This window comes from Panthera leo, chromosome D1, assembly GCF_018350215.1.
Source record: "Panthera leo isolate Ple1 chromosome D1, P.leo_Ple1_pat1.1, whole genome shotgun sequence".
Classification (NCBI taxonomy): Eukaryota; Metazoa; Chordata; class Mammalia; order Carnivora; family Felidae; genus Panthera; species Panthera leo.
This window is the reverse complement of record NC_056688.1, coordinates 113,048,048-113,068,621: the sequence shown is the minus strand read 5'-3', so window position 1 is coordinate 113,068,621 and position 20,574 is coordinate 113,048,048. Positions and strand designations below refer to the sequence as shown.

The 20,574-nt window shown below is 62.6% G+C and overlaps 1 protein-coding gene across 8 annotated transcripts in view; it reads right to left on the bottom strand.

The window, feature by feature from the left end:
• Positions 1-8,436: 8,436 nt before the first annotated feature.
• Positions 8,437-20,574, bottom strand: part of NAP1L4 (nucleosome assembly protein 1 like 4) — a 47,802-nt gene continuing 35,664 nt past the window's right edge. For all 8 annotated transcript variants that reach the window (XM_042904032.1, XM_042904037.1, XM_042904033.1 and 5 more), the window contains 5 exons: positions 19,249-19,271; positions 18,874-18,993; positions 16,376-16,405; positions 15,925-15,981; positions 8,437-9,548 (listed from right to left, as the gene is read on the bottom strand). In XM_042904032.1, coding sequence (XP_042759966.1) covers positions 9,510-9,548; positions 15,925-15,981; positions 16,376-16,405; positions 18,874-18,993; positions 19,249-19,271 — 269 coding nt within the window. In that variant the 3' untranslated portion in view covers positions 8,437-9,509. The remainder of the gene's footprint in view (positions 9,549-15,924; positions 15,982-16,375; positions 16,406-18,873; positions 18,994-19,248; positions 19,272-20,574) is intronic.

The window sequence follows — 20,574 nt, the reverse complement described above, 5'->3', positions numbered from 1 at the left end:
CTCCCCCTTGGCCCCTGGCAAGCTCCCTATCCAGCCCGCACTACCTTGTTCAGAGGTCACTATCAGCTCCTGGAATGCAGGGACAGTGTCTCAGTGTCGGGGCCGCCAGGGCCCAGCCCAGGCCCTTGGGGAATGTTTTTGGAAACCGGTGGCCCGAAAAGGCACCTGCCTCGCCGACCAAGAGATGTGATTAGAGCATCTGCCTGTGTGGAGGCCGCAGAACCAGAAGGGCAGGCACGGGGTCTGGGGTGGGAGCGGGGAGGGGGAGCCAGTGGGCATTCCCGTCATGTCATGTGGCCGAAGACGGCCCAGGGCTCAGCCCCAGGGACACGGGACCTCTCCGGAGGCCTGAATGAAAGCATGAATATGGATGAAGGGAACGGAGGGAGTCGAGGTGGGCGAGGCTCGGCTGCCACCCTGTGGACGGCGGTCAGTCCTCGCAGCCCCCGGGCGGTGTCCACGCAGCGGCTCTCATGCAGTGGGTGCGGGGCAGGGCCCCGTCGTGCACATTTTAATCAAGCCCCTTCCTACTTTAAAAAATTACCAAAATTAGGGCGTCTGGGTGGTTCAGTCGGTTAAGCGTCCGACTTCGGCTCAGGTCACGATCTCACGGTCCGTGAGTTCGAGCCCCGCGTCGGGCTCTGCGCTGACAGCTCGGAGCCTGGAGCCTCCTTCGGATTCTGTGTCTCCCTCTCTCTCTGCCCCTCCCCCCTTCATGCTCTGTCTCTCTCTCTGTCTCAAAAATAAATAAACGTTAAAAAAATTTTAAAAAAAAGAGGCATTTCCCCCCAAAATTAAAAATCGAATTACCATGTGACCCAGGAGTCCCACGTCTGGGTCCATCCCCAAACGTGAAAGCCGCCCAGAGGTGGACTGATGCTGACCCGAGGGTTGCATCCAGGATTCACGCGGAGCCTGCCTGGGGGACGCCCCCACCTGCCCCCAGGCAGAAGGACTGGTCCCCTGATCGGGAAGCGACCCCGTGTCCACCGACGGACGGATGGATGGATGTGGTCCGTCCGCTCCCTGGACGGTCCCTGAGCCTGACGAGGACGGACGTTCTGACACCTGCCACCACGTGGATGGACCCGGGGGGACGTGATGCTCACGTGTGATCCCCTCACACGAGGCCCCTGGAGTCTTCAGATTCCCAGAGACGGAGAGCGGACGGTGGGCGCCCGGGCTGGGGGTCAGCGTTTCACAGGGACGGTTTCCACTTGGGAAGATGGAAAGTTCTGGAGACGGAGGGTGGGGATGGGCGCACAACGGTGTGAACTGTGAATGTGTTCCATCCCACCAGCTGTGCACCTGAAAATGGCTGATGGTAACGTAATGTCACATGTACTTTGCCACAATGTAAGAACTGTATCCACACACACACACACACACACACACACACAGGTCCAGACAGAAGCTTCTAGGTTTCCCAGAAGAGAAACACAATGTGTGCATTGTTCCGTGTGTCCTGCGTGTTCCCCACGCATCTGCCTCCCTTCCCGGGAAGGACTCCGGGATTTCATCACCTCCCATAACACTCAGGCTGCGCCCAGGCTTCTGCGATTATCGCGATGTCGTGTGAACGTCCCTGAACTTCACGGAGCCTCACGGCTGGATGGGCTGGATGTGGAACTGTCGTGTTAAGGGCGTGAGAGCTCTGGCAAGACCGTCTGCCGGCCGGTTTGCAGTCCCACCTGCGCGTGCCGGGCGCCCGTGCCCCTACAGCTGGCCCTCCAACGGGCAGTCTGCATTTGTGTCCCTTTTCCCCAGTCCGGGGACCAACACCCGGGGTGTCGTCTCCATGGAGTCAGCGAATGTGACTTTATGTGGTGAGAGTATCACCTAACACGACAAAAGATGCGATTAAGAACCTGGAGCTCGTGGCATCCCGGGTCACCCCGGTGGGCCCGAATGCCATCACGGTGTCCTTCCCAGACACACGGGGAGGGGTGGGGGGCACATGACCACGGAGGCAGAGGCTGAGGGGATGCTGGGGGCCCCAGAGCTGGAGGCAGGAGGGACCCTCCCCCTGAGCCCGGCCCCGCCCACACCTGGCCTCCGGAACCCAAATAGGCAGAGACTTCCGTTGGAAGCCTCCCAGTCGGTGGTCATTCGTCACAACCACCCTGGACCGGAATGCAGCCCCCAGGTGGTCTGATGTCAGCCCTTCCTTGGCCTGCCACACAGTCTGGTGGCAGATGAGGACCAGAGTGATGGCATTAGCTGGTGACTTCTGAGCTGGGGTTCTCCACATCACAAGGCCGTCCCAAGGCAAGGGCACGGGGAGGGACGTTCGGTGTTCTGTGCTCCCCTGGCCTGGGACGCCTCTCACGGCCCCCCTCCCCCACCCCCACCCCACCCCCACCGCAGAGCTGTGGTGGGAGGCCAGCTCAGGGAGGCCAGCCCTACTGGTACCTTCCAGCCACCCCCCCCCCCCAGAAACGGGGGCGGGCTGAGACCCAAGGAGGTTCAGAGACCTGAAGGACATTCCCGTCAAGCCAGCCTTCCGGAAGCCCCCAGCCCGGCCCGGCGGGGGAGGAAGCAGCCGGTGCAGGACGTGTGTGTGGGGTCTGCCGCAGAAGGTCCCGGGTCGCAGACCCCAAGAGGCCCGGAGCCCCGGCTGGGCCAGGCACGCCTGTCTGCTTGTCAGAGAAAGTAACATCCGGCCGCCGCCCTCCCTGAGCTGAGTCAGCCTGGCATCTTGGGGGCGGGCAGGGGCCCCGCCCAGGTGCCCCGAGAGGACTTGGCCTCAGGGTGTGCCCGGGCCTCACCCTCCCGGTGGCCGGGGTCAGTATTTGGTGGGAATGCAAGCTTCTGCCGGCCACCGCGCCCTCGGGGGTGCCGGCTCCTGCCCTCCGAGCCTCAGGGGCTCCCAGGAGGGTCCCAGGCAGACGAGGTGCCTGCAAATTCTGAAGAACGGAGGGTTCGGGCGGGGCCAGCGGAGGACGGTCCTGGGGCCCCTGCTGTCGGGGGGGTTCTGCCTGCCACTACCTCCCGGCGGACGGGAGACCGAACGGCCGGTCGGCCCCCGTGTCCAGGTGGCCAGGCGCTGAGGCCGGAGCGGGAAGGATGTGTCCAGGGGCCAAAGTCCAGGGGTGCCTGAAGGCTGGGCCGGGGCCAAGGAGCCCTCCGGGAGCGGGAGCCCTCCGGCCGACTCGGCCTGGCTCCGGAGGGGGTGCGTCAGGCCTCTGCTCGGCCCCCGGCCCCACGGGACAGGGCCAGGAGCCCATCCGGCAGACTGGCCGCCACAGGGCTGCGGGCGCTGCGGGCACGCTGTGGAGCCCTCACCCGTAGGCGTGGACAGGGGCGTGGGCGACCCGCCCCCGCCCCCGCCCCGGGTGGCCACAATTCCCAACCCATCATGGGGGAGAACCAGGATTTCAGGTGGACGGACCCCGACTTGGGAGCACTTCTGGCAACGCGGGTTCCCCGAGGTACGGTTTGCACACGCAGCCGAGCGCACTCACTGAGGGGTTTCCACGAGTTTCCACCGCCCGGAGGTACCCTGGCCGCCCCCGCGCCCGCTCCCCAGTGACCACAGTCCGCGCACAGCCTCCAGAGGCCACCGCGTCGCCTGCACGCCCTCCCTTGTGTCTGCCTGGCTTCGCTCAGTCCCTGCTTCCAAGGTCCCCCCGCTGGGACCCCACCTTGAACTCCAGGCATCTGCGGAAACCCTGGAACGGCCCAGGGCACAGCCGAGCCGCCCAGGGGCCGGGACGCAGAGGCCGGGGCAGGACGGAGCTCAGAGACGGCAGCCACTCGATTCTGAGCACGTCTGAGGGGGCACGGTCTCGTGTGACACGCGAGACTCCGGCCCCGTGGCCTCAAAGGGAACAGTCTAGGGAGGGAGGGAGGGCAGGGGCAGCAGAGGCCGTGAGGCCGGGAGGTGGGCCCGGATGCTCACCTGACCCTCTCATAGAAGCATCGTGACGGCCCCGCCCACGAGGGTCCCAAAGAGGGGCCGGGTGGGCCCGGCTCCAAGCGGTTCAGGGGGTCAGTGGAGACAGAGGTCAAGAGCAGCCAGGCGGGCAGCACTGGGGCCCCGAGGCGGCGGCAGCCCGGCCCCTGCAGAGCCAGCCAGTCCCCAGAGCTGCTGTCTCCTGGCTGCTCTGGAACTTTCGGGAGCAAGCGGCAAGGGAGCGTCTGCAGGTTCCCTGAGGTGCTGAGGGCCGGCCGGCAGAGGCCCCGCCTTCCCCTTCCCGTGACTGCGCAGGGGTGAGGTCAGGGAGCAGCTGCGCAGACAGGCCAGGAGGCAGGGCCACCGAGGACGGTTGGGGAAGGCACGGCTTCTCAGGGCTTCGAGCTGCATCTTGCCGTCCGCATATGTTTGGAACAACCAGCGCCAGCCTGAGGCCGCGGGGACCCAGCTCCGTGGAGCTTGCGCACTCTTCCTCCCGCAGGGACATGAAACCCAGCGTCTCCGGGGACGGCTGGCATCCAAACGTCCCTCCCGCTGCCCGTCTGTGCACCGGGCACAAACTCGGACACCCACGCCCGCCACGGCCTGCACCGCGACTCACCACGGCCAGCCAGCAGGCCCAGAGTCCCGTCCCACCGCCCCCGGGGCCCAGCCGCCCTCTCCAGCCCCCCGTTCAGCTCAGACCCCAAAGGTAACCCCTGTGAACACGCGCGCACAGGCGTGCACCCACACGGACGCCCGTTCTTGGTGGCCACGCGTGGACTCGGCCGGTCTCCGAAGGGACGGGCTCCCGACCTCTCGTCGTCCCCGACCACGCGCTCTGCACACACGCTGGGTGCGGACTCCCGCCCGTGATGCACACCTACTTTTTTGAAGGCCTCGGAACTGCCGGGCAGGGGGGCCCTCGGACGGGGCCACCCCCTGCCCGCGGAGCTGTGCCCTTCGAAGACTCTTCCCACGTGACCTGCGTTTCTTTAGTGAGGCCCGGCAGCCGCCAGGCTGAGCGGTGCTGTGGCTCCTAGTGGGCGTGGGTCCGCCAGGGGCCGGCAGGAGGGAGGCTTCCCCTGAAAGGTCACGCTCGCAGTGAGCCATGGGCCAGTGGGACCGATGCTCACAGAGCCGTGTCCGTCCCTGTGAACCTCCTGCACATCACCCAGGCACACGGTCGTTCCCGATCCTGCGGTTACTCGAAGCCACAGGTTTGTAAACAGGTTCCTTCTGGATGCTCCAGAGGAATGTGCCAGTCGGGAGTCCTTGGGGAGCCTGGATCAGTCAGGATCTGCGGGGACAGCAGCTGCCACAGAGGTCTGGGGCCCCGTCCTCCAGGGGCGCTCCCAGCCGGGGGCCCGTCCCCCAGGGGTTCTCCCAGCCGGGTGCCCGTCCTCCAGGGGCTCTCCCAGCCGGGTGCCCGTCCTCCAGGGGTTCTCCCAGCCAAGGGCCCGTCCCCCAGGGGCGCTCCCAGCCAGGGCCCCGACCTCCAGGGGCTCTCCCAGCCGGGGCCCGTCCCCCAGGGGTTCTCCCAGCCGGGTGCCTGTCCTCCATGGGCTCTCCCAGCTGGGTGCCCGTCCTCCAGGGGCTCTCCCAGCCGGGGCCCCGTCCTCCAGGGGTTCTCCCAGCCGGGTGCCCGTCCTCCAGGGGTTCTACCAGCCAGGGGCCCGTCCCCCAGGGGGGCTCCCAGCCAGGGCCCCGACCTCCAGGGGCTCTCCCTGCCGGGGCCCGTCCTCCAGGGATTCTCCCAGCCAGGGGCCTGTCCCCCAGGGGCGCTCCCAGCCAGGGCCCCGACCTCCAGGGGTTCTCCCAGCTAGGTGCCCGTCCCCCAGGGGTTCTCCCAGCTGGGTGCCTGTCCTCCAGGGGCTCTCCCAGCTGGGTGCCCGTCCTCCAGGGGTTCTCCCAGCCGGGTGCCCGTCCTCCAGGTGCTCTCCCAGCCAGGGGCCCGTCCCCCAGGGGCGCTCCCAGCCAGGGCCCCGACCTCCAGGGGCTCTCCCAGCCGGGGCCCGTCCCCCAGGGGTTCTCCCAGCTGGGTGCCCGTCCCCCAGGGGTTCTCCCAGCTGGGTGCCTGTCCTCCAGGGGCTCTCCCAGCTGGGTGCCCGTCCTCCAGGGGTTCTCCCAGCCAGGGGCCCGTCCCCCAGGGGCACTCCCAGCTGGGGGCCCCGACCTCCAGGGGTGCTCCCAGCCGGGGGGCCTGTCTCTGGGGGGCGCTCCCAGCCGGGTGCCCATCTTCCAGGGACTCTCCCAGCCGGGGCCCATCCTCCGGGGGCGCTCTCAGCCGGGGGCCCGACCTCCAGGGGTGGCCTGTCCCCCAGGGGCGCTCTCAGCCAGGGGCCCGACCTCCAGGGATTCTCCCAGCCGGGGCGCCCGTCCTCCAGGGGTGCTCCCAGCTGGGGCCTGACCTCCAGGGGCTCTCCCAGCCGGGGCCTGTCCTCCAGGGGCTCTCCCAGCCTGGGGCCCGTCCCCCAGGGGCGCTCCCAGCCGGGTGCCCGACCTCCAGAGGCTCTCCCAGCCAGGGCCCGTCCCCCAGGGGCGCTCCCAGCCGGGGGCCCCGTCCTCCAGGGGTTCTCCCAGCTGGGGGCCCGTCCCCCAGGGGCGCTCCCAGCCGGGGGCCCCGTCCTCCAGGGGTTCTCCCAGCCAGGGGCCCGTCACCCAGGGGCACTCCCAGCCGGGGGCCCCGTCCTCCGGGGGTTCTCCCAGCCGGGGGCCTGTCCTCCAGGGGCTCTCCCAGCTGGGTGCCCGACCTCCAGGGGCTCTCCCAGCCGGGTGCCCGACCTCCAGGGGTTCTCCCAGCCGGGTGCCTGTCCTCCATGGGCTCTCCCAGCTGGGTGCCCGTCCTCCAGGGGCTCTCCCAGCTGGGTGCCCATCCTCCAGGGGCTCTCCCAGCTGGGGGCCCGTCCTCCAGGGGCGCTCCCAGCCGGGGGCCCCGTCCTCCGGGGGTTCTCCCAGCCGGGGGCCCCGTCCTCCAGGGGCTCTCCCAGCCAGGGGCCCGTCCCCCAGGGGCTCTCCCAGCCGGGGGCCCGTCCCCCAGGGGCGCTCCCAGCCGGGGGCCCCGTCCCCCAGGGGCACTCCCAGCCAGGGGCCCGTCCCCCAGGGGCACTCCCAGCCGGGGGCCCCGTCCTCCGGGGGTTCTCCCAGCTGGGGGCCCGTCCTCCAGGGGTTCTCCCAGCCGGGTGCCCGTCCTCCAGGGGCTCTCCCAGCCGGGTGCCCGACCTCCAGGGGCTCTCCCAGCCGGGGCCCGTCCCCCAGGGGTTCTCCCAGCCGGGTGCCTGTCCTCCATGGGCTCTCCCAGCTGGGTGCCCATCCTCCAGGGGCTCTCCCAGCCAGGGGCCCGTCCTCCAGGGGTTCTCCCAGCTGGGGGCCCGTCCTCCGGGGGCGCTCCCAGCCGGGGGCCCCGTCCTCCGGGGGTTCTCCCAGCCGGGGGCCCCGTCCTCCAGGGGCTCTCCCAGCCAGGGGCCCGTCCCCCAGGGGCGCTCCCAGCCGGGGGCCCCGTCCTCCGGGGGTTCTCCCAGCCGGGGGCCCCGTCCTCCGGGGGTGCTCCCAGCCAGGGGCCCGTCCCCCAGGGGCGCTCCCAGCCGGGGGCCCCGTCCTCCGGGGGTTCTCCCAGCTGGGGGCCCGTCCCCCAGGGGTGCTCCCAGCCAGGAGACAGGGAGCTGCATGCGGGCGTCTTCTCTGCAGACTGTCCTCCGGGATGGGGTGTTTAACTGTGTGTCAGCGGGAAGGAGGCAGGCCTGGCGACCCAGGTGGGGCTCACCCGTGGGCCACTCTCCCCGGGGAGTCTGAGCCCCAGCTCGCCTGGGTGCTTCAAGAACCAAGAACACGGCTCTTCCAGCCACTCCCAGTTGTGGCCGCTTTCCCCCTTCCAGCTACTCCCAGGGAGAGGCTAGTCCCCGGCAGACAATGGGTGGACCGGATGCCGGCTCCTGGGCCGCAGGGAGGAGCAGGCTGCTGTGCTTGCCCTCTCCCGGCCCCGGCTCCTGCTCAAAGAGCAGACAGACACCCCCAGGTCAGGTCCCGAGCAAGAGCCCGTGCAGCAGGTGTCCTGGGGGGGGGGGGGGGGGGAGCGCTCCCTCTCATGAAGGGACGGGGACCCCAGCAGAAAAGCCCCAGTGAGAAGACACAGCAAAGGTGGCCTTCGTGCGGGACCTCTCCCTCCTGGGAACCTCTGCGTCTGGAAGGCACAGCCCCACCAACTCTGGGAAACGGCCTTCTCCTCGGGGAGGGCAGACCCTCTCCCGTGGCAGCAGAGGGCCCACCCGGGGACCCCGAGCCCCCGCTGGCGGTGAAGCGGGTCCGGAGGCCTAACGGGCCAGGTAAACGCAGCCTCCTCCTGAGAACCGGCTGCAAGAGCCCCAAAGACAACACGGGAAAGGCCTGAGGTCCTGGGTCTGCTCACCCCCCACGGCTCTACAGACACAGTCCGTGCGGGCGCGCGGCCACGGCCCGGAGCTGCCGGGCGGGAGCAGGTGCCAGCACCCCCGCCCGCTGCTCCCACCAGGTTCTCCCCCAGAGACACACTGCACAGCACTGGATTCGTGTTTCACAACTTTAATAGAATATTCTAACTATTCTGTACAAATTGAAAACACCGTATTCAGTTACAAATGTATTGTAAGTAAGGCTGAGCACTCTACAGGCCTGGTCACAGTGTGGACACGGCATCCCCGGCTGCCAGAGACCGCGGTCACACACTCGGAAACCTCACACGCCAGCCAAGAACGGGTCACTCCGAACCCAGGGCTTTGAAGACAAGATGAGCACAGGGCCGAGAAACAGGGGCTACTGAGGAAGCAAGACCCGACATGCACACACTAGGAGAAGCGGCCCCCCGCCACGGGCGCCCCCCGCGCCCCCGCCAGAGCCGGAGGTCCGTCCGGCAGGAAAACGAGCCTGGCTCGGCCGCTGGCGGGACAGAGCGAGGGTCCCTCTACGCAGGCCTGGCTCGCGTGGGAGCCGCCAGCACACCCACCTGGGGAGTCACCGGGCCACCAGGCACACACACGGGTTCAGAGACTGTGAGGACGAGCGACGGCAGGCTCCCCGAGCCCTCACGAGCAGGAAAGAATAAATAAATACGAGGATGGGCCACAAGCACTGGCGCCTCGGGGCTGGGGTGCGCGCACCCCCTACGCCACCCCGAGGGAGACAAAACTGGAGAGGGAACGCTCTAAGAACGGGACTCGACTCTACCAGCCCTCGGGGCACGACGTGAGCACAGGAGACCTAGTGGCGGAAACACGAAGCGTGTGAGTTTCTCCAAGTGAAAGAAGAATCCGGTCCGACTGCGGAGTGGAGTTACTGGTTCTAGATGCCCTGGAACCACGTCCCAGACGCCTGCCCTTGGCGTCGACCGACCTTCCACTGCCCCCTCCTCCCAAAGGCAGGGCCTGGGAAAGTCCACCGAGCTGCACCCAAGGCCGTAGAGGGTGCTGGAAGCAAACCTTCTATTTCTGAAATGCATTTAAGTCGCCACTGTACAGGTTAAGCCAAATAATAAGGATAAAGGAAAAGTTAACGTCAAAATCATGCACTTGAAAACGAGTTAGAGGCGAGGGCTGCCGGTGCGGTCGCGCTGCAGCCGCGACGGGTCCTCGGTGCCGTCGTCTTACTGCTGTTTGCACTCGGAGGGCTGGCTGGGCTCCTTCTGCAACGAGAGAACAACACTTGTAGGGAACCGATCTCATCAACCAGCCGTCTCCAACCAACGACGGAAGGCAAGACTCAACGAGTGTGCTCATTCTTACTGAAAAAATGGTCCCTGCAAACACACTTCTAAAAGAGTAATGACAAAGGGGCACCTGGGGGGCTCAGTCGGTTAAGTAAGCGTCTGACTCTTGATTCAGGCTGAGGTCATGATCCTGGGGTCGTGGGATCGAGCCCCGTGTAGGGCTCTGTGCCTGCTTGGGATCCTCTCTCCGCCCTCCCCTGCTTGCTTGCTCACTGACTCTCAAAATAAAGAAACTTAAAAAATAATTTGAAATAGTGGAGCGCCTGAGTGGGGCTCAGTCGGCTCAGGTCACCATCTCACGGTTCGTGGGTTCAAGCCCCACGTCGGGCTCTGTGCTGACGGCTCGGAGCCTGGAGCCGGCTTCGGATTCTGTGTCTCCCCCTCTCTCTGCCCCTTCCCCATTTGCACTGTCTCTCTCTCTCAAACAGACACTAAAACAGACTTTAAAATTTTTAAATGGTAACAAAAAATAAGTCAGCTTCCCAGAAACAATCTCAGTAGGGCAGCCTTTTTGTTTCAAGCCATGCCCCGAGTCTAATCAGAGGGCTTGCGTTCAGAAGGAGGGCCCGTCAGGGCCGCGGAGACTGAGCACACATGCAGGAGGGCCCGTGTTCCAGAGCTGCAAGGCGGCCTCGAAGCTTCGTGGCGGCCCCCTAAACGCCACCTGCGTGAAAGAGCAGCAGACTCCCCCTTTCTGCTCCCGCCACCCCTGAGACAGGCTCAACACCGGAGACGAACGGGGGCCACCCACCCAGTGGGGGCCAGAGGCAGCCGAGCAGCCACACCTGACGCCGGGAGGCCCCTGCGACGCCTGCACGCACCGCCCCCGCCCCCATGTCCCTCCCCAAGTGGGAACCCTACCCTTCCAGAAAAGGTGTCAGGGAGAGAGGGGGTCTCCGCAGCACAGAAGAGCACATTCACCTCGATACAATCTGTCTTCCACCTTTACGAGCACATTTAGCAAATCCATGCGTTTTGTGCAAAGGCCACCAACAGCCCGGCTCACACGACGAGGTCACTGACCGTCCTCAGCATATAATCGTACGTCAGTCGCCTAGAATTCTTGCTGCCGAGGCTACACATCACTCGGAACACGATCTGGCAAGCCTAGGGAGGCTAAAACCCCTGCACTACGTGGTCCAGAAGAAACTTCTGCTTAAACAGAACTGGCAGCTGCTACGGTGGAAGCTCCAGCTCATTCTCCAGAAAATCACACTGAAGACAGGAAAAGAATCAAACGCAGAGTCCGCAGAAACATGAAACGACATCTGGGACCCTGTGAAAGCGGATGGAGAGGGCACGGGGACGAGGCCGGGCCCCAGCTCTCTGTCCAGCACCCCCAGCAGCGGGGCCGCTCTGGGAGGGGGTCCTGGCCCTGGCACCCGCCCGGCACCCGCCCGGCACCTGCTCATCTAAAATACCGCTGAAAAGGCCGGGCACCAAAACAAAACACACGTGACCAGAAATCCAGGCTAGAAAAGATCAAAGTCCCACCCCACACACCCGGAGGTGACCCACCCAGGCAGCCGAGGCGGCCCCGGGCCGGGCCGCTGGTTCTCCGTCGGTGCGGCGATGGCAGGAGGGGGGGAGCCACAGGCAGCTGTCCGTGCGCGAGGGGAGGGCGTGTGTTTCCACAATCGTATTTGCGACAAGGAAGTGGGTTAGAGGAGATGGGGCAAAGGAGGTGGTCGCGTAGGGGGAGAAGGCGGGAACAGGGGAGGGCGGCACAGGACAGGAGGGACTTCTCTACCTTTCCGCACACGAAGGGTTCCACATATACAGTGTTTTGCAACACTGGGTGGGAAACAATTTACGATGTGAAGTCTGGATGATTTCACACGAGTATGTATAGGTTTTCAAGCCTGAGAATGTATCACCTACTCACTCAAAACACATTCAGTAGCTTAGGTGATAAAGGCTACTGGAGGCAACAGGGCCTCACAACAACTAAGACCAGGAGAGAAGCTGGCGGCCCCACCTGCGGGAGCAGCATCCACAGGGACACAAGTCCTGGCTGGTAAAGGTGACCCAGAATCCCAGAGCTTCTCATCAACGAGACACCAATGGTTTTCAATCTGTGACACAGGCCAAAACAAAACTGCACTGAGCCCCAGCACCCTCTGTTTCACATCACAGAGTCTGATGACGGCTCAGTCACTCAACGCCACTGATTATCAAAGGAAGGGAGGCAGGGGTTTCAAAGGCACACTCTAATAGCCCAAACCCTGCCTGTCTGGGAACCATTTAAAAGACAAGTTTTCCCAGACGACACGTGCCGGGGAAGGAGTGGAAAAGGGCCACCAAGCACATGGCCGGCACTGCGTCACGGGGGCCCACGGCCCCAGGGCCCAAGAGCTGCCCGACTACGGGGGGAACGGCCGCCTCCCCCCACCCCTCCCGGAGAAGCTGGGACCCTGGCAAGAACCTGATGACATCGCCACAGGACTGCGAAAACTGCCGAAACACGCCGGTGTTACCCGGGGTGGCCACACGCCAGGAGGGTCCCTCTGTCCTAGAGACACAGGCTGCTGGGCTGCGGACGCTCCCAAGTGACTGGCGGGGTGGGAGGAGCGGGGCTTGGGTGGAGCAAGCCTGGCTGCTGGTCCATCAGACGGGTGGGGCGGCGGGAACCAAGCAATCGTGCTGTCATCCGTGCACTCGACCCTTCAAACACGCGGGTCCGAGGCCGCGCGTCTCCCCTAGCTAAAACGTTTCTTTGGCCTCGTCTCTGAGAACAAGACCACGCGAGGGAGACAGGAAGGCAATGCAGACAGACGCTCAAAGGTGTTTGGTCTAAATGACGGTCAGGATCAGCTGGTCACCTGCGGCGGGAAGTTCAAGTTCCTGCTCACAGGCTCCGCTGTATAAGCGGCCGCTGCTGCTCAGCCTTCCTCTCCTGGGTGTAAGCATCGCCTCCCGTGGCACCTGCCAACCACCACCCCGGACCACCTCCCTCCCCAACCCCGCCAAGTGAGGACGGTGTCCCCGGGGGGAGGGAGCTGATGACTGGAACAGAGCTGCGATGGCGAGGATGACCCTCGCCGTGGGGGACGGGAGTGGGGGGTGGGCGGCCCCCAGGAGACTGCTGCTGGCTCTTACCCGCTCAGAACTCTCCAGCAGCCAGCCACACCGGCACCTGCTACTAACGCTACACCAGACCACAGCTTTGGGCACAAAGATTCTGGCACGAGGCTTAGGTAGCCCTTTATGACCCACCGGTCTGCACCACACCTGATTAGAAAGTAGAAACCATCACTAGAAACACATCGAGAAAAAGCGATGGGCTCGTTCCTACTGCAAGGGGTGTGGCTGGTCGGTCCCAGCACAGCCCAGGCAACACGGTCTCCACCTCCAAGGGCCCTCACTCACGGTCCTCTTCCTGGAGGGCCGTCCTGTCAAAATGCCACACCAGTCATGCCTTTGCCACTCGGTCAGAGACGAACACTGGGCTTGCAGAGCAGGAGCAAATGTAGTTTCTGACAGTCAGTTTTAGAGGTACACAAAACAGGGGCACCTGGGCGGCTCAGCCGGTTAAGTGTCTGACTCCTGACCTCAGGGTTGTGAGTTCAAGCCCCACGCTGGGCTCCATACTGGATGTGGAGGCTACTTAAACAAAAAAACAAAAACAAGGCAACAACAGGTGCTGGCAAGGATGCAGAGAAAGGGGGAACCCTCTTGCACTGCTGGTGGGAATGCAAACTGGTGCAGCCACTCTGGAAAACAGGATGGAGGTTCCTCAAAAAATTAAAAATAGAACTCCCCTCTGACCCGGCAATTGCATTACTAGGTACTTATCCAACGGATACAGGTGTGCTGTTTCGAAGGGACGTGTGTCCCCAATGTTTTATAGCAGCACTATCAACAATAGGCTAAGTACGGAAAGAGCCCAAATGTCCATCGATGGATGAATGGATCAAGAAGATGTGGGACGTGTATGTATGTATGTATATAATGGAGTTTTACTCGGCCATCAAAAAGAATGAAATCTTGCCATCGGCAACTACGTGGATGGAAGTAGACAGTATTACGCTAAGCGAAATTAGTCAGGGAAAGACAAACATCATATGACTTCACTCACATGAGGACTTTAAGAGACAAAACAGATGTACATAGGGGAAGGGAAGCAAAAACAAGATAAAATCAGGGAGGGGGACAGAGCATAAGAGACTCTAAAACATGGAGAACAAACAGAGGGTTACTGGAGGGGGTGTGGGAGGGGGGATGGGCTAAATGGGGGAGGGGCGCCAAGGAATCTACTCCGGAAATCATTGTTGCACCAGACGCTAAGTAACTAGGGTGTAAACTTAAGAGAGAAATTGAATTAAAAACAACTTAAAAACAAAAACCAAAAAGCCGCATACACAACAGACCCCTGCGCAAAAATACTGTTCTTCAGGAAGCCGCACGCTCAGCCTGGTGCACACTGGATGTGCCTGGCCGGCAGCCTCCTCTCTGTCCGCGGAGCGACAGTGAGGCACGACCGTAAGGCACAGGCCAGGAGACTGGGTTAGAAACGAATACAGCTCCACCTTACCTAGAAACGTATGAATGATTAGCAGACAAAAATTGCACCTACGTGGGGAAAAAATTGAAAGGAACTGTCAGCATAAAGGAAAATAAACTGCACAAAATTATACCGACAGAAACAGAGACTCTCTCATGACACCAACGGCTGCAAAATCTCGAGCTTGAGATGAACCACCCCCACCCATCACACCTGTCCCTTTAGTACCCAAACAGCCCCTGTCCCCGTCTGCCTCCACTTGTGCAGACCCTGACGGGACAAATCCCTCCGCAGGACCAGACTCGGGCCCTTCTGGCTGCCCAGACCCGGCGGTCCCGGGGCCTCACGTTGGCGAGGCTACTCGTTCAGTCACCGCTCTCCTTCCCCTGACCGACACCACAGATGGAGACCCACGGAGCGCGAGCCCTGACCGTCCTCCCCCGTGTCACGTTACTGGTGAGAGGATGCTCTTCCAGCAAAACAGACGTGGCAGGAGACAGAAGGCTTGGCGAGGAGAGAGGAGAGGACAGACAACAGAAGGAAGCGACGCGACAACGGAGCCCTCACTGCCGGCAACAGGGGAGACCGGAGGCAGCCGGGCCCCGAGTCTGGACGCGGTCTCGGCTCTAGAATCCAAACTGTGGGCGTGTGCGCCAGCGGGAGAGCAGGGAGGAGCAGGCGGCCCGGTGGGGGCCACCCGAGGCGGGGCCCCGGTGTCGCGGAGGCGGGCGCGGCAGTCCTGCCGAGGTGCGCGGGCCGGCTTTGCAAAGATGCCCCTCTCCGTGAGCTTACGCCCAGAGGAGAATTCACGTGGTACGTTTCTGAAAGTCTGACGCCTCCCTCCCATCCTTCCCTAGAAGGAGCCAGTACGGTAAGCGTGCATTTACGGAAAGACTTGCTGTTAAAAAACAAAACAAAACAAAACAAAACCACTTACAGAGCTGGGTTATTACGCCGATAGTTTACGCACGTCCCACTCGGGGCAAAACGGGGGACGGACGGACAAACAGCGTCTAGCTACACCGAGCTCCAGTTAGCACACGCAGGGGACGTCAGGGCTCTGCTGGCCCACCGCGGATTTAACTCTAAGCTGCGGCACGTTACCGATCTCGCGCTCGCAGACACGACGTGCAGCTTCGGGACCGCGTTAAAGCGGTTCTGGATTCAGAGGCTGTGGCAAGCGGCCAGGTGCCTTCATTTAAGCTGACCTGAGGCCAGAAGCCAAGACTCACCTCTACAGATAAACTTAATGGAGTTGCCCGTTCTCCTCAGCTGGCTTTTTGTTTGTTTAACTAAAGCTTCCTAGTTTATGTGCAATCGTTGGAGATATTTACACGCAGCTTCCGAGTAATCTCAGCCCAAATACAGTCACAAGATTATGTCTACAACTTCATTACTCTATTCGTTAAAAGAAATAATAACAATCCCCCAAAGTCCCTCCTTTCAAAGTCCCTCTTTTCCAAAAATAAACACACAGAAGTTTACCGCGTCGCCATTTAGTCATTACCTTAGAAGAATTAAAGATCTGGAAAATAAGGCTGCCCTCCTGACTAGTTAAGAAAACAAATGACAGCTCAGGAAGGAGCTGGAAAAGCACTGGCTGGATATCTACACCTCACACTAAATGACACCTGAGGTGTCTGAATAGCCCCTGTTCGAGAACTTTCTGCTCTGCTCTCAGGACTGACGGGAGGACACACGGGCCCCGCACCCGCCCCGCCTCCTGGTGGGGGGCCGTCTGAGCACACGGCGCGGGGCTCGCAGGTGCGCGCGGCCCCGACAACTGACCTTGGGGTTAGCTTCGGCATCGTCCTCATCTTCTCCCTCCTCGTCACCTTCCAGTTCCTGCACGAGAGAGTGGGAAGGAGCTGAGCGGACGGGATTTAAACCCTGGGGGCTTCGCTTGCCCCAAACCAGCTAAACGCTCCCTGGATTGAGAGGGAATCAACGATCACTGTCCGGGACTGATTATGTCACCCCCTCCGGACACAATGGCTTCTGGGTACTTCATCCCCTCGCAGATAATGGGCATCAACACACCGCTGAAAACGCAGGGTCAGCCACCGGACCCGGGGGCGGCGCTGGCCGCACCCCTGGTTTTAACAGGGTGCAGCCCCCGGAGGCAGCTCCGCACAAGTTGGGTGTAACTGGTCTTGTGCTTCCGTGACCTCGCGCACTCGAGCACGGGCGGCCCGGCGCGGCCGCAGGGAAGGGACGCTCCGCGCGGGCCAAGTCTTACCTCCTCTTCTCCTTCCTCACCCTCTTCAAACTGAAAAAAGAAAACAGAGACAAGTTTTTAAGTCTCTGGAGCGCAAGGGCGCCCCGACCCAGACACAGTCCCCCCGTCAAGTGCCCCTACTGGTCAGGCCCAAGGAAAGAGGTCGGTCGGCAGCACCCGTTCCAGGCCCGGTTCTCAAGGGGAGGGTCTGCCGCTGGGCATCTTGGCCTTGGAACGGGGACTAGGCTGCGGCCAGCGCTGCGGGGCCTCGTGTTCACAAGCCCCACTGCGGTCACAGGACTCCGGGTAGCTGAAAAGCACTGAAAACAAGGCCTAAGGATGGGGGGGGGGGGGGAGGCTGGTCAGCATGAGAACATACTGGTTCACCTGGGAAACTGGCTGACCTAAGCAAGCCGGCAGAGGGTGTTTACTACAAAGATGCATGAATTTCCACGGCATTTTATGTCTCATACAGGGGTAAACGTTTATGTGTTAGAAGTATGATAAAACCTTGGTGCTTAACCTTTAAAAGAAGTCAGAACTGAGGCGTGCAGAAGAGACCCCCAACACTGTAGCTGGCTGGTCTTGAATGAATTTCTCCCAGGTCCAAAGACGTCACGGGTCAGGCTCTCATTCAAGCTCCAAACATCAGACTCCGATCAAAACCAAACCCAAAACAAACCTTATCGCTACTGCCTGCACGGCACAAGGGACCCATTTAAGCAGGCTTTTTCCTCGCTGGAGTCCACACACGTCCCCTCGGTGACAGCTCACACAGAACTCCGGAGAGCGGGGGGCCGGGGGGCCCAGGGCGCGCGCCCTCCCGCGCCGGCAGGTGTCTGAACACACCCCAGGGCCCTTTCCCCCTTGTGCCCCGACCAGCCTGTGGCAGAGGAAGACCCTGGCTTGGAGTCTGGCAGCTAACTGCGTTTCAGCGCAGCCTCCGACTGGAACTGGTCTCCGACGGGCCCAAGCGCGGCTTTCCTGAGGTTCTCAGCAGATCGCCTCGCTCTGGACCCGGAGGGGCCTGGGGGTCCTGCTGCAAGCACGCCTGACACTCACGCAGAGCGGCAGCCCCCGGGTGGGGGTGGGGGTGCGGAGCCCGCGGGGCAAGCGAGCTCGGCCGGGAGAGCGTGGGAACCGAGCAGGTCCCCCCGGCACAACGCGCGGGGCCCGGGAGAGGCTGCCAACGCCACGGACGTCTGCAGGTTAACCTGTACCCGACAGGCGCGAAGGAGCGTGCCAACAGGAGCTGCTCTCACAGCTCGACGCGTCACCAGACTGCCCACCATTGACCGCACTGTCCCGGGCGGACACCGCAGCAGAGGCTGCCGCGTGGCTGCCGAGGGGTCAGGACCCCGGTCTGAGCAGTCAGGGTGCGGCTCCCCTCCGCAGCTCTGCGCCGCGCCTGCACGCGGGGCGTCGTGCGCGAGCGCGTCCACGCGGAAGGCAAGCCGTGCCGTCTGCTGTGCCTGCCCCTTAAATAAACACGTGCGGGCGCTGCCCCCTCAAGTTTTAAAACTCATGGGTGTGTGATCAACGAAGACCGGGAACCCCCGGTCTGGAGACGAGCTTTCTGGGGCGCGCAGTCACGAGAGTCTTGGGCCACACTAAATAAAGCCAGACATCCGGTTCCTCGGTTGCCAACGACCTCAGTTACGATCTTTACGCGTCCCATCAGGCGGTCCTACTGCATCGGACAGCGTGGGCAGGGGAGCACAGAAAGTTCTACCGGACGGGCCGGTCCACCACCTGTGGCATCAATTTCAGCCGTGCCGCTTACACAGCTGACACGACACGACCCCACCCCACGGCCGCCTCCTGCCCCAGCCCGGGATGCAAGTTAGCTCATCTCAGATGGTCTCCGACTCTACAGCTGACCCCCCCACAACGACCGTGAGCACAGAAGAGAACTGTGGGAAGCAGGCCTGCACTGCCCCTTGGGCGCCAAGCACCCGGAATCTGCCTAGCTCCCGCTGCCCCGTCTAAGGCCTCGGCAGACCCCTCAGAAAAGAAACCTAGAACCGTCTGGAACACCCGAGAGCCCTAAAAGCAAGAGAGTAAATACCATTTAAAACACGTGCAGCAGCATGCTACAAAACTGTATTTCCATAAATCAAGCAGACCCAGTGACCCGGGCCTCAGATGTGATGGGGAGAACTGTCTCCGGTGACCACAGGACAGCTCGCTAGACTGTGCTCAAGCAGAGAGAGCAGCCCGGCCACCCTTCTATGCAGCACGGGCCTCCAGTCTTTGGGGCTGGTACGACACGGGCTAGCAGGGGTCAGCTCGGTGGATGACCGTCTGCTGTGCCAGACCTCCTTGAGTGACAGTTTCCTCCCGTTTCAAAGTTACCCAAAGCTTAAAGTCAGTAAGCAGGACACGGCAAGCACCCGGGGCCTTCCGAGGACAGGCTGGCACTCCGCTCTGGGGCCCCCCAGAGTCCCGCTCCACCCCTGCCCTCTGCCCCGCCACCAGGCGACCCCCAGCTGCCCCTCAGGGCACCCCTGCCCACGTACGTTGTCGTCATCCTCTATGGCCTCGCCCGTGAAGTAGAGCACGGCCCGCGGGACTATCCGCTCACGAAAGAAATGTCCGATTTCAAAGTCGGAGGCTAACGTGAATTCCGAGTCTTCATCCTGACGGGGGAAAACGTCAACACGACTCGTTTCCATGAGACGAGCGCCACGCCCTCCCACCCACACTGTGCCTGCGTTCCGGGCGGCCTGGCAGGCAGGGGCACGGGGACACATGCTCCAGACCTGCCTCATGGTGCAGTGGACAGAAATGACAGAAACGCCCCCCGGGTCTAAGGGAGGAGGAAGCAGGACTAAAGGGAAGGCAGGCAAAGACTCTGGACACAAAGGAGACTCTGAGGACGACGCAAATCTTACCAGTGATTCTCCATCCCCGGATGCTAGAAAACAAAGACAAAACACATCAACGTTACAGGGACAGCCAGGACCTGGGTAAAGCCCCCTCGGGCGGCCCGGCGGACAGGTCGAGTGCCTCAGTGCACAGCCCGGCCCTGCGCCTCTCTGCCCGCCGCCCGCACCGCCCACAGACCTGTGCAGAGGGCCAAGGGGGAAGGCATGCCCAGCAGGTTAGGGTTGACAGGTGGAAAGGCCCACCGAGTGGCGGCACACTGGCCGTTCTGTGCCTTTATGCCATAAGCGGAGCTCGCACCCGTGCCCCGCAAGCCCGCGCAGGACCCCGCCGAGAAGGGGGACGGCAGAGCCGTGTCACCAAAGCAGCGCCCCTCGGCTGGGTCCGCGGGACGTCCTTCCTGCCAAACGAACAGATTCCCTGCGGGCAGCAAAGCACCGCACGCCTCGCCGACGTGCCGCTCGGCACACACACAGCCGCCCAGCTCGTGGTGCCTAACCAGAGCCGGGCCCAGGACCGAGCGTGACAGGAAGGACAGGGACCGAAAAGTCAACAAAGCCCAGGGACGCTCAGACCACCGACTTCAGAAGTGCTCGTTCCAGGCCGGGTCTCGTCAGGAGGCGAAGGCTTACCGCGGGGTGGGGGCTGGGGCCCGGCGGGCAAAACGCAGCCCTGCGGCCCGCGTCCCCCACCCTCGGCATGTAAGCCCCCCACCGTGCCCCCCACGGGCTGAGCTTCGGGTCTGGGGACTCTGGCCTGGGGGCCGGGGCTTTGCTCCCTTGACTTTGGGACCTGTTTCTTAGATTTAAGAACAAAAAGGCCATCTTAGATTTCCATCATTTCAAAAAGCATTTTATCGATTTTGGTACTTTTTCTTGAGTATCTGTCACCAACCCACTGTCACCTCATACTCGTTTTTCACAGAGCTCATCACCCGATAAGGTTGTCACATTCATCACACGACAAACTTACCCTGTTTCTCTGACTACCTTAACAATAGCTGTTAAGGCAGGTTAAGGGGTGCCTGGGGGGCTCAGCTGTCCGACTTCAGCTCAGGGAATGATCTCATGGTCCGTGAGTTCTAGCCCCACACTGGGCTCTGTGCTGACAGCACGGAGCCTGCCCGAGATCCTCTGTACCCCCCGCCAACCCTTCCCCTGCTCACGCTCTGTCTCAAAAATAAACAAACATTTAACAAATAACTAAATAACACTCGTCGGATGAGTCATTTATCTACCACAAAGTTTCGGTGCACGGTTCAGGGACCCCTGGCCCGTCTGTAGAGTGATACGACCAGGACAGTACAGTTTTAGGGTCCCCGAAGTCACCTGCCC